This window comes from Scyliorhinus canicula, chromosome 10, assembly GCF_902713615.1.
Source record: "Scyliorhinus canicula chromosome 10, sScyCan1.1, whole genome shotgun sequence".
NCBI lineage: Eukaryota > Metazoa > Chordata > Chondrichthyes > Carcharhiniformes > Scyliorhinidae > Scyliorhinus > Scyliorhinus canicula.
In genome coordinates this window covers 18,204,308-18,217,597 of record NC_052155.1, presented here as the reverse complement: position 1 = coordinate 18,217,597, position 13,290 = coordinate 18,204,308, and the positions used below count along the sequence as shown (strand labels likewise).

Sequence of the window (13,290 nt, the reverse complement as noted above, 5' to 3'; positions counted from 1 at the left end):
ACTCACCTCTTGTACAGTTTTCATACCTACTCAGAAGGTGTGGCAGCATCTGTTGAGAGAGAAAAGGAGTTCATGCTTGGAGTTTAGGGGCTGGTTTAGCTCACTCGGCTAAATCGCTGGCTTTTTTTTAAATATAATTTTTATTGGAATTTTTTACAGAAAATATAAAACATAACGACAAACAATGAAATGCAACAAAATAACCCATAATAACTGTAACACCCCCAGACCGTATCGACGCATGTATCACATCCCCCACCCCCCAACCCCAATGAACAACAAAAGAACTTAAAAATAAATTTAAATTAAATAAACAAACATAGTCATCGTCCGCCCCCCCCCCCACCTTTTCCCTCCCCACCTTTTCCCTCCCCACCTTTTCCCTCCCCCTTCCCCCCCCCCGGGTTGCTGCTGCTACTGTCCCTGTACCCTATCGTTGAGCCAGAAAGTTGAGAAAAGGTTGCCACTGCCCAAAAGAACCCTTGTACCAACCCTCTCAGGGCGAATTTGACCTTCTCTAGCTTAATGAAACCCGCCATGTCATTGATCCAGGTCTCCACGCTTGGGGGCCTCGCATCCTTCCATTGTAGCAAGATCCTTCGCCGGGCTACTAGGGACGCAAAGGCCAGCACACCGGCCTCTTTACTAGGGACGCAAAGGCCAGCACACCGGCCTCTTTACTAGGGACGCAAAGGCCAGCACACCGGCCTCTTTACTAGGGACGCAAAGGCCAGCACACCGGCCTCTTTAAATCACTGGCTTTTAAAGCAGACCAAGCAGGCCAGCAGCACGGTTTGATTCCCGTACCAGCCGCGCCGGAATGTGGCGACTAGGGGCTTTTCACAGTAACTTCATTGAAGCCTACTCGTGACAATAAGCGATTTTAATTTCATTTCATTTCATTTCCTTTGTGTGACTTTTTCAGAACCTTTATTCACTTAATCCACTTGATGATCTGCACACAAGATTCGTTCTGTCCATTTGATAATTGCACCAAATGGAGCGGAAATGGACAGATTTTGCCCTTTTTATGCCCTGCAGCGCCCCTAGACGCAAGCAAAATATCACCACCATGCGTTTTATTTTGGGTTCAGTCTTTGACACCAGGCAGGATTATGTTTAAAGACAGCAGACAACCCTTTTGACGAGGGAGCAGGGAACTCGAGGGTATCCTCACTGAAGGATTGGCTGGGATGGACTGACTAAGCATTGAGCTGAATTGAGCCTGGCAGTAGTCCAGGAATACAGCTGCCCTTAGCACTTTCTGTTCGAAGTGGCTCTTTCAGACAGATTCCCGCAGATTTTAGTGGCGGTAAAATGCAAAGAGCTGTGTGTGTGTTTGGAAATATTTGGAGAGAGGGCAAAGAGCAGAGTGCTGCAGGAGAGGAAGCTGTTAATTGTTCTGACTGAGAACACTAGAGAGCAGCAGAGAGAGTGAGTGAGTGAATGAGAGGGAGCTGGGTCAGACGTTCAGATATTACCCACTCTGTAACGAAAGTGTGAGCGGAGGAAAGAGGCGATGGCTGGGTCGGAGGAGAGGAGCAGCCAGCAGCCGCTGGAAGAGTGTCTGGATGCTGCAGTGAAGGTGGCGCTGGAAGCTGGCAAGGTGAATGAGCAGATTCCCGAGGTGATACTGATTCAGAGAGAGAGAGAGAAGGGGGTGAAGTGTGGTCAGAGCTGACAGCACCTCCAGCCAGCACTCTTCCCCCCACACACACACACAGCACCAGGCCGATCAGCAGGGTAGGCAGGATATGTCGCCTTGGCTGTTTAATCTGTTTTATTTTAGTGCCACTTTTGAGGTCCTGCTGCTCTGGGGGCTGGTCCTAACCCACTCTTTCTGCATCAGGCGGTGCTGTTCCTGTCTCCTTTTTAAAAAAAAACACTGAAATGTTAAAAGGTCTACCACGTTGAGAAATGAAATACTGTTGGGCGTCTGGCCAATTACCCAATCGGCCGATTGCTTAATGTAAACGAGGACTGGATTGTATCGCAAAAGTATGGGATGTGTAACCAACTGTTAGGCCAAGAAAAGGGAGGGGAGTTTGTTAATGGAAATCGGATTTGTAAAGATTTGGAAATCAGTATTTGGGTTGTTCACAATGCTCCTGTGAATCACCTTCAAATGCAGCTTTGCCCCATCTGCTGCCGCCGACCCCCCCCCCCCCCCCCCCCCCCCCTAAAGTGTCTGTGTTTCCCGTAAATGAAATTGCAGATTGTCATTTCAACAGGAAGGAAGTGGAATGAGCAGGTTAGAGAGAGAGAAAACGTCCTGGGCGCCACAGCCTGAGGTTGAGAGCCCAGTGAGCTCACTGAGGGCTTGGTGAATGTCAGCGAGACCTTGAGATGAAACTGCAGCCTCAGATAGTGTAGCTTTCATTGATGTGGACACCAGTGACGTTTGGAAAAGGCTGCATTAAATATTGGTAATTGGAGTGTGAGTGTGGCGAGACAGGTCTCCGCATTATAAAGAGATGACGGTTGTGGGGGAAGGTGCAAAAACAAACCTTTGCAAAGATAACATCAGAACGGAGAGGCTAAAGCTTTCCGGGAAGGAGGAGGTACAACCTGACCCAGGCCTGCAAGATTATGCAAGGGTTTGATAAAGTCGACAGGGAGAATCCTCAAAGTGCGACAAATATAAAATGGTCACCGCTTAATCCAGTGTAGAATTCAAGAGACGTGGTTAGATTGTGGAATTTAGGACCTCAAGGAGCAGCTGAAGTGGATAATATATATTTGAGTGGATGTTAGGTAAGAAGGAGGGAGGAAGGTTTTGTTGACAGTGCTGATGTAGGGGGTGCAATGAAGAAGCTACCCTGGAGCATAAACTTTGATTTCTCTTTCTGGAGGTGGTTTGACATTGAACTCACCCACTCTAATTTACACTTCCTCCTCTGTCCCTTGTGCAGTTTATTTATTCATTCTTTAATCTGATTGCTTAAGGAGACACGTAGTTACATGGCCCTGACCTCCCTGGCTCTTTTACTGTGCTTTTACCAGCAACTTGTCATTTTAAACTGTTTGTCACGCACAATAAAGATATCCCTAACTTTCATGATACAAACTTTAGTCAATGTGGACTCTTTGAAAGTGTCCATTTTTAATAAGGAAACGTCAACATGCTGCAGTGATGACCAAATAATTCACTCAGGTTGCTGAAAAGTTGTTAAAATAGAAGTAAACATGGATGGAGTGCCCTCCCTTGAATAGGCGTTCTCGGGAAACAGTTTAAAATAATCTAGATCCGTATTTGTGCACCTTAGAATAATTGATTGTTGTCCTGTGTAAGAAAGGGGTTAAACTAATTAGCTTCATGTTAAGTAACGGCACCTGCATGGGTTTTGGTTTCATTTCAAACTGTGCCTACATTGTAATTAAAAATAAACAAGGTTTAGACCATAAGACATAGGAGCAGAATTAGGCCACTTGGCCCATCGAGTCTGCTCTGCCATTCAGTCATGGCTGATATTTTCTCATCCCCATTCTCCCACCTTCTCCCCATAACCCCTGATTGCCTTATTGATGAAGAACCTATCTATCTCTGTCTTAAAGACACTCAGTGATTTGGCCTCCACAGCCTTCTGCGGCAAAGTGTTCCACAGATTCACCACCTTCTGGCTGAAGAAATTCCTCCTCATCTCTGTTCTAAAGGATCGTTCCTTTAGTCTGAGATTGTGTCCTCTGGTTCTAGTTTTTCCTACAAGTGGAAACATCCTCTCCACATCCACTCTATCCAAGTCTCGCAGTATCTTTAGATACGTTTAAAGAAAGACTAGGTTGTTGCTTCAGAACCCAGGCGCCCACACTGAAAAGCATAAGGACTTGTGGTTCAGCTGGAACCAGGTACCTGAGAAGAAAGCAGTTCTCAGAAACTGCCAGGACAGGCAGAACAATGGAGTGAGGGGCAGAGAGCAAGTTCCAGAAGCTAAAGAATAGATCGTTCTGAAATGGAAGAGGAGGCATTTTGCATTGGGGCACTGGTCCTTGCCCATCTCCCATTTTCCCCAGGCCAGGTATACAGCGAGCCCGGGGATGGTGGCAAGCCTGAAAATTTGGAATCAGCTGAGGTGGTACTTTGGATTGGGGGGGGCATGTCGGTATTGTCGCTGTTGGGGATAGACGCAACCTATAGGAACTGGAGGAGGGAGGCGTTTGAGAGGATCAGGGATCTGTTTGTGGAGGGTAGGTTCGCAGGACTGGAGGAGTTAAAGAAGAAATACCAGCTCCCGGAGGGGAGCAGATTTAGGTATCTGCAGGTGTGGGACTTTGTTTGCAAAGAGTTTCCTTTGTTCCTTCAGCTGCCGGGGCATACATTGATGTATAGATTGTTATCATGCGATTAACTTGGGGAAGTGAAGATCTCGGATGTATATGAGTGATTTCTGGAGATGGGGAAGGCTCTGTTAAAAGAGATAAAGGGGAAGTGGGACGTGGAGCTGGGAGCTCTTGTGCCAGGGTGAGCTGAATCAATTTAAAGTGGTTCACAGGCCTCCTATGACTAGAACGCGTATGCATGGGGTCTTTCCTGATGTGGAGAACAGGTTGAGAAGTGCCTAAGTGGGGGAGGTGAATCACGTGCATATCTTTTGGTCCTGTCTGAAACTGGTCAAGTTCTGGGCATCTGTGTTTGAGACTTTGTCGACAAACGTGGGGGTGGGGCGAGATTGGAGCCAATGCCTTTGGTGGCAATTTTCAGTGTATCAGGATTTGCCAGAGCTGCTGGAGGGGAACGGGGCCGATGTCGTTGGCCTTCATCTCTCTGATCGCCCAGTAACTAATCCTACTTTGATAGTGTCTGGTGATGGCACCACGGTCGTGGTCGGGGGATGTGGCAGAGTTTCTGCAAATGGAAAAAATAAAGTTTTCCCTCAGTGGGTCAGAGGAGATGTTCCACTCGAGGTGGAGGCCGCTCATCTCTGTTTTCAAGGATCTGATTGTCACCAGCAGTTAGGGGGGGGGAGAGGGGCAGAGGATGGGGGTGGTTTGGGGAGAGGAGGGAGTTTGTTTTGGGAGTAAAATTAATTTGATTAAAAGATATAAAAATGACACTGTCTATGATATGGTTGCGTGTGTCTTATACAATTGTGAGGAAGTTTTGGTACTGTTTGGAATCAAATACATTTTCAAAAGAATACATTGTTCTAGAAACTGAAATGAAAGAGAACATAGGACATACAGTGCAGAAGGAGGCCATTTGGTCCATCGAGTCTGCACCGACCCACTTAAGCCTTCACTTCCACCCTATCCCCGTAACCCAAAAACCCCTCCTAACCTTTTTGGTCACTAAGGGCAATTTATCATGGCCAATCCACCTAACCTGTACATCTTTGGACTGTGGGAGGAAACCGGAGCACCCGGAGGAAACCCACGCAGACACGGGGAGAACGTGCAGACTCCGCACAGACAGTGACCCAGCGGGGAATCGAACCTGGGACCCTGGCGCTGTGAAGCCACAGTGCTAGCCATTTGTGCTACCGTGCTGCCCCAGTTGCTGGAAGACTGAAGTCAAAGGGACAAAGAACTGAAATCTGAGCAATGCACTGTTCACTGAAGTTAAACAAAGAGGAAGGGAGAGGCACCCAGTTATAGACAGAGATGAAATGTGCAGACCTGGTGAAGTTGGCGAGCAAGAAGCGAGATATCTGAAATAATCCTAAGGCCAGTGATAGCTTAATGCACCTGTAAAGCAGTCGTGGTCTGTTGGTATGACTGGGCATTTGATAGGTGGTGTGGAAGCTTGAAGGTGGCAATTCAAGAGGAATACTGAAAGGAGAGATTGAAATCCTGGAAGTGGATCTTTGGTGAAGGCATCTGAGAGTAAGAGATGTTTGGGAGAATATTCTAAGGCTGCTTTTTGGAGAGTGGAGTTTGGAAACACCCATGTGGAAGCCTGAGTTCCAGTGAGGCCAATTGTTTGGTTTCAGAGTTTGGTGTGTCAGACCACAGCTGGCCTGTTGGCTTATATAAATTATACTTACTGAGAACATTATAGTGTAAGATATATTTAATAACTTGCATTTTCCTTAAAAATCTGTGTACATCTGTGAAGATGATGGGTGGGGTGAGGGAGTATTATATTATTATCAACATTTAATGTCTAATAAATGTTTTATTATTATGTTAAACGTTAATTGGGAGCCTTAAATGTTAATTGGGAGCCCTGTGATTCTGTTCATTCACATCTCGAAACAAAATATAAAAGTTACGGTCTATTGAGCTGGGGTTGCATTTTGGGAGCGAACTGTCTGTTAGTAATACCAGCTGGGATTATAACAGCGCGCTGAATATGAAACCACTTGTGAACTTACACCTGTCTAGGTGTACAGAAACTGAATTTCAATGATTCTACTGTTCCCACCCCACTCCTCAATGAGGAGAAACCTGTTTATCACAAAGGGTGGTGGTTGATGGGAAATATTCTGACTGGTGTCTAGTTACTGGTGGTGTACCACAAGGATCTGTTTTGGGGCCGCTGCTGTTTGTCATTTTTATAAATGACCTGGAGGAGGGCGTAGAAGGATGGGTGAGTAAATTTGCAGATGACACTAAAGTCGGTGGAGTTGTGGACAGTGCAGAAGGATGTTACAAGTTACAGAGGGACATAGATAAGCTGCAGAGCTGGGCTGACAGGTGGCAAATGGAGTTTAATGCAGAAAAGTGGGAGGTGATTCATTTTGGAAGGAATAACAGGAAGATAGAGTACTGGGCTAATGGTAAGATTCTTGGTAGTGTGGGCGAGCAGAGAGATCTCGGTGTCCATGTCCATAGATCCCTGAAAGTTGCTACCCAGGTTGAGAGGGTTGTTAAGAAGGTGTACGGTGTGTTAGCTCTTATTGGTAGAGGAATTGAGTTTTGGAGCCATGAGGTCATGTTGCAGTTGTACAAAACTCTGGTGCGGCCGCATTTGGAGTATTGTGTGCAGTTCTGGTCGCCACATTATAGGAAGGATGTGGAAGCATTGGAAAGGGTACAGAGGAGATTTACAAGGATGTTGCCTGGTATGGAGGGAAGATCTTATGAGGAAAGGCTGAAGGACTTGAGGCTGTTTTTGTTCGAGAGAAGAAGGTTAAGAGGTGACTTAATTGAGGCATACAAGATGATCAGAGGATTAGATAGGGTGGACAGTGAGAGCCTTTTTCCTTGGATGGTGATGTCCAGCACGAGGGGACATAGCTTTAAATTGAGGGGAGATAGATATAGGACAGATTTCAGAGGTAGGTTCTTTACTCAGAGAGTAGTAAGGGCGTGGAATGCCCTGCCTGCAACAGTAGTGGACTCGCCAACACTAAACGCATTCAAATGGTCATTGGATAGGCATATGGACGATAAGGGAATAGTGTAGAGGGACTTTAGAGGGGTTTCACAGGACGGCGCGACATCGAGGGCCGAAGGGCCTGTACTGCGCTGTAATGTTCTATGTTCTAAGCAGATGTGAGCAGTCACCATTGGTCTCCTATTGTGTAGCAAAGCAGCGGCTTCTAACTTTGAATCATTTGTGTGGACAACAGAAGTATTGTTTATGTGATTGCATGATTGGATTGGATTAGATTGTCACATGTACCAAGGTACTGTCAAAAGTCTTTTTCTGCGTGCAGCTCAAACAGGTCATTTAGTACATGAAAAGAAAATACATAATAGGGCAACACAAGGTCTGCAATGTAAATACCTAGGCACATTGTTAAAAGCATACAGGGGTGTAGTGTTAATGAGGTCAGTCCATAAAAGAGTCATTTAGGAGTCTGGTAACAGCGGGGAAGAAGCTGTTTTTGAATCTGTGCGTGTTCTCAGACTTTTGTATCTTCTGCCCGATGGAAGAAGTTGGAAGAGTGAGTAAGCTGGGTGGGAGGGGTCTTTCCCAAGGCAGCGGGAGGTGTAGATGGAGTCAATGGATGGGAGGCAGGTTCTTGTGATGGACTGGGCTGTGTTCACGACTTTCTGAAGTTTCTTGTGGCCTTGGGCCGAGCAGTTGCCATACCAGGCTGTGATGCAGCCAGATAGGATGCTTTCTATGGTGCATCTGTAAAAGTTGGTAAGACTCAGTGTGGACATGCCAAATTTCCTTAGTTTACTGAGGAAGTATAGATGCTGTTGTGCTTTCTTGGTGATAGCGTCGACATGGGACGATCAGGACAGATTGTTGGTGATATAGACACCTAGGAATTTGAAACTGCTAACCATCTCCACCTCGGCCCTGTTGATGCTGACAGGGGTGTGTACAATACTTTGCTTCCTGAAGTCAATGACCAGCTCTTTAGTTTTGCTGGCATCGAGGGATAGATTGTTGTCGCTGCACCACTCCACTAGTTTCTCTATCTCCCTCCTATATTCTGACTCGTCATTGTTCGAAACTAACTTCAGATAACAAATCAACGAGGCATTGAGAGACGTGCTAATTTGTCTTTAGCTGCAAAGATTTGTCTCTACAAAAATTTGGTCACAATTCCATGTGGTATCCAGAAACCTTCAACCTTCATTTTTAGCTTCAAATAATATGAGAAAGACCATATCCAGGTCTTTAAACACACAATTTGTTTTCTTGTTTTTTTTCTAAATGCATGCTTAATTTCTAAAATTCATCCTTTTGTGTGTGTGTGTGTGCGTGTATGTGCATGCTTGAGGGAGTGAGTGTTTACATTTCAGGGTGAATAAACGTTTCTCTGTACTTCTGGATTACACTTACCAGAAAGTCTGTTTCACTCCTATAATTAAAAGTCACAACACTCAAAAGGGTTTTAAAACACTTCCTCCAAGTATGCATCTTATTGCGAACAACTGAGAGGTGAGGGAAAGGTCACCCCACCACCACCTCACCTCTATCCAAAACGAATGACACACACCATCAGAGTCACTCCTACAGCAAATCATGGCCAAATATTTTCTGACATAGCAAGCAACTCCAATGGCCCAGATTGTACTACCGCGTGACATCTAACAGCATCTCCCGTTAGACCGATTTTCCCTTCCATGATTACAACTTTTTGCAAGGAGGTTGATGAAAGTGCAAATCTAATAATGACACAGTGAGGATTGATTGTGAAATTAACTGTACCAGGACGGGAAGGAAATATAAATTAGACGCGAATTCAATGTCAAATCAGGTACAGAAGAGAAATAGAGGGACGGGAGGATTATGTTGAGGTAGAGGCAGGAAAGACGGAAAGGATAGGTGTTGCTCGTTCTGGTGAGTGCGCTTTACACTCAATTGGCTCTGTTTTATTACTTAGCTCTAGAGTCGCCAGGTATCCTTATGATACCGCCACGAGGTTCAAGTTCAGATCAATGACTCAATACACCAATTAATAAGGTTCAAATCAAGACACGTTTATTAATACACAGTTAATTGCTACTCATGCATATAATACTAAAAGACTAGGCTATTCCTACCACTAACAGGCCAATACTTATCTGGATAAGGGAACCCGCTGGGTCAGGGAACAATGGCCTCTTGCTCGATCCTGAGTCTGCAGGCTTCCAGCTGGTATGGACTAAGGGGTCAGGAGCATCTATCTTGTAGCGTGCATTGACTGAACACTTACTTGATGGTGCAGCAGTTGGCCAGGCCTCTCCTTCTTATGGTCAAGTTCTTCGAGAGCTGCTGAGGTGTTCTGCTGGGAGGGCCGGCTAAGAGAGCGAACTGAACTTGGGACCTGTCTTTTATAGGTCCCAGGGGCTTCACGCCCTTTTGGGCGGACCCCGAGCGTACTTTCAATCGATTGGATCCCATACCAATCGATTGGTTTGAACTCCCCAATACTGGGGCTGTTTCTCGATCGCTGGGCGGTTCTTTCTGGCTTGTTTGTCTCCTTTGTTTCAGACTCCCGTTGGCGCCAAGGAGTCTGACTTGCCATTGAGTGTCTCAAATGTAGCTAATTGTTGTAGCTAATTGTTCCCGGGGATCGCTCATCAATATGTATGGCCGCTGGTTTCGGTGCTGTCAGCTTTCTTTGCAGGCAGAATACACAGGAACTCTGCAAAACTGCTTGTTTGGTTAGACTGTCCATTTTTCCCTGCTGTCTTTATGTTTCTCCATTTTGTGTGGGGAAGTGGCCAACTCAGGTGGCTACACAGGCTTTTTTTCATTACCATTTTAACTTTAACAATCTCCATCAGCAATTAAAACCTGACAGAATGAAAGTCCACATTTGTGATAGCTTTCCATATCAGAGAGGTTGAGTAATGGTAATTAAATGTATCACATAAAAAATTAGTTCATATCTACCATGCAAATGCAGCAACACTGTTCAATGCTGAATCTGACAGTGAGATCCTTTTTTCTGTGAAGCTGATGGTCGAGGAGTGCATTTCCGACAGAAACCTTTGGATTTCCATGTTTAACCTTGCATCTGCCCTTGCCTGCGAGCCACTGTAACAATTGTGCAGGAATAAAAGCAAATGCCATTAGCCTTGTTGTTCTTTTTCAACAAAATATGACCCATTCATACTGATAAACCTTATTTCCTCTTTTGATTGTTCCATGGGTTTTTGACATGGAGGGTTTGACATACATGCTATCCTGCATCAGTAGGTTAATTTCAAATGAGTCCTGGGGTCAGTCAAGAACTACTTTACTTCAAGATTGGATCTGTCGCGCGGGTGGCAACGCAACGTTGAGTGTTTGGTGCCCATCATGAAAATACACTCCAACGAGAATCTTCAGGGGTGGGGGAGGAGTGGAATAGGAGGAAAGTAGCAAATATAACTAAATGTAACGGTACAGAAAGTGTCTGCAACAATGTTCATGCGTTATCTTTATCCACAGATAATCAGGGAAGCATTAAGGATTGAAAAGCGAGTGCAGACAAAATCCTCCGCAGCAGACCTCGTAACTGAAACAGATCGACTTGTTGAAAATCTAATTATCTCGACTCTAAGCAAGAAATTTCCTTCACACAGGTAGGTGTTTTTGAATGGCAGCCACAAACTCCACAGATATTATAATTTGGGCGGCACGGTAGCACAGTTCCAGGGTCCCAGGTTCGATTCCCCGCTGGGTCACTGTCTGTGCGGAGTTTGCACGTTCTCCCCGTGCCTGCGTGGGTTTCCTCCGGGTGCTCCGGTTTCCTCCCACAGTCCAAAGATGTGGCTTGCCCTTAGTGTCCAAAAAGGTTAGGTGGGGTTACTGGGTTTACGGGGATAGGGTGGAGATGTGGGCTTGAGTAGGGTGCTCTTTCCAAGGGCCGGTGCAGACCCAATGGGCCGAATGGCCTCCTTCTGCACTGTAAATTCTATGATTCTATGATAATCTTCCCCACTTAGATACAGATCATTCTGACCAATGGAGATTAAGCATGGATTATCCAATCTCCTGCCTTTACCTGAGGTAGTTGCCAATATCTAAATGCTGTGCCCCATTTCGTTCTTCTATCCCATACTGGATGGCAATAACCCCACAGGACAACCCTCTCATGTCAGAAATGAACCTAAATGGCGATTAAATGGCAGAGGGATGCAATGCTACTGCCTACTGTATTGCATAACATTTTCAAAGCCAATAGAATAAGGTTTCAGTACTTTATTGGCTGCTTGCTGCTGCTTGATGTTGGATTTAACAAATGACAATTAAATTGACCAATCCCAAATTGGTGTGGAATGATTTAGTTAGTACTTTCGGTGCGTATGTAGCGAAGCGGGCGCACGTGGAGAAGCTCCCACCGGGGATCGCATCTTTTCCCATTTTTAGTTGGGAACTTGCACCCAAAAGTTTACAATTTGTTTGTTTAAGCCCCCCACGGCAAGGGGATGCGGAACAGGTGTCTAACCAGACGCCTAAAGAAGAAATAAATAACTTCAAATTGGAGACCTCAGGTGCATCGAAGGAATACAAAATGGCGGTGGAGGCGATCACAGTGCCGGGGGCACCCCCCCTAACCAGAGAGATTTGGTGGCTGAGGTTTCTGGGGATCACGAGAAGGCGATCGAGACGGCGATTTCCTCGATCCAAGGGGCCCTGGCCAAAGTAGATGAGGTGGTGTAGCATTAGGGTGTGAGGCTGCAGGAGGTAGGGCCTGCTCTGCCGAGGCAGAGCGACCAGATTGTTTGCTTGGAAGAAATGGCGAAGGTGGCGACCGATAATAAGGGTGTGCGGACTAGGATGGATGGCCTGGATAATTGGTCCGGAAGACCGGATTTGAGGGGGGTTGGATTGCCGGAGGGGTTGTAGGGCCCAAACCCGATGAAATTTATGGCACAGGTCTCTGGAAGATGGTGGGTTGGAGGTAACGGCGGCCCATCCAGAGCTGAATCGTGCCCTTAGGTCACTTAGACGCAGGCATCATGTTGGGGAGCCATCTTGTATTGGGCCTCGTGCTGGGGAGCCCCCTCGTGTTGGGGAGCCCCCTCGGGCTGGGGAGCCGCCTCGTGTTGGGGAGCCCCCTCGGGCTGGGGAGCCGCCTCGTGCTGGGAAGCCGCCTCGTGCTGGGAAGCCGCCTCGTGCTGGGGAGCCCCCTCGTGCTGGGGAGCCGCCTCGTGCTGGGGAGCCCCCTCGTGTTGGGGAGCCCCCTCGGGCTGGGGAGCCGCCTCGTGTTGGGGAGCCCCCTCGGGCTGGGGAGCCGCCTCGTGTTGGGGAGCCGCCTCGTGTTGGGGAGCCGCCTCGTGCTGGGAAGCCGCCTCGTGCTGGGGAGCCCCCTCGGGCTGGGGAGCCGCCTCGTGCTGGGGAGCCCCCTTGTGTTGGGGAGCCCCCTCGTGTTGGGGAGCCGCCTCGTGCTGGGGAGCCTCCTCGTGCTGGGAAGCCGCCTCGTGCTGGGGAGCCCCCTCGTGCTGGGGAGCCGCCTCGTGCTGGGGAGTCGCCTCGTGCTGGGGAGCCGCCTCGTGCTGGGGAGCCCCCTTGTGTTGGGGAGCCCCCTCGTGTTGGGGAGCCGCCTCGTGCTGGGGAGCTTCCTCGTGCTGGGGAGCCCCCTCGTGCTGGGGAGCCGCCTCGGTCTGGGGAGCCTCCTCGTGCTGGGGAGCCGCCTCGGGCTGGGGAGCCTCCTCGTGCTGGGGAACCCCCTCGGGCTGGGGAGCCCCGTTGTGCTGGGGAGCCCCCTCGTGCTGGGGAGCCCCCTCGTGTTGGGGAGACACCTCATGTTGGGGAGCCCCCTCATTTTGGGGAGCCGCCTCGGGCTGGGGAGCCGCCTTGTGCTGGGAAGCCGCCTCGTGCTGGGGAGCCCCCTCGTGCTGGGGAGCCGCCTCGTGCTGGGGAGCCGCCTCGTGTTGGGGAGCCCCCTCGGGCTGGGGAGCCGCCTCGTGCAGGGGAGCCGCCTCGTGCTGGGGAGCCGCCTCGTGCTGGGAAGCCGCCTCGTGTTAGGGAGC

The 13,290-nt window shown here is 48.1% G+C and overlaps 1 protein-coding gene across 1 annotated transcript in view; it reads left to right on the top strand.

Moving 5' to 3' along the window:
• The first annotated feature begins 1,405 nt into the window (after window positions 1–1,405).
• impa2 (inositol monophosphatase 2) overlaps window positions 1,406–13,290 on the top strand; it is a 55,357-nt gene continuing 43,472 nt past the window's right edge. The window contains exons 1-2 of the mRNA XM_038808665.1: window positions 1,406–1,606; window positions 10,763–10,896. Coding sequence (XP_038664593.1) covers window positions 1,520–1,606; window positions 10,763–10,896 — 221 coding nt within the window. The 5' untranslated portion in view covers window positions 1,406–1,519. The remainder of the gene's footprint in view (window positions 1,607–10,762; window positions 10,897–13,290) is intronic.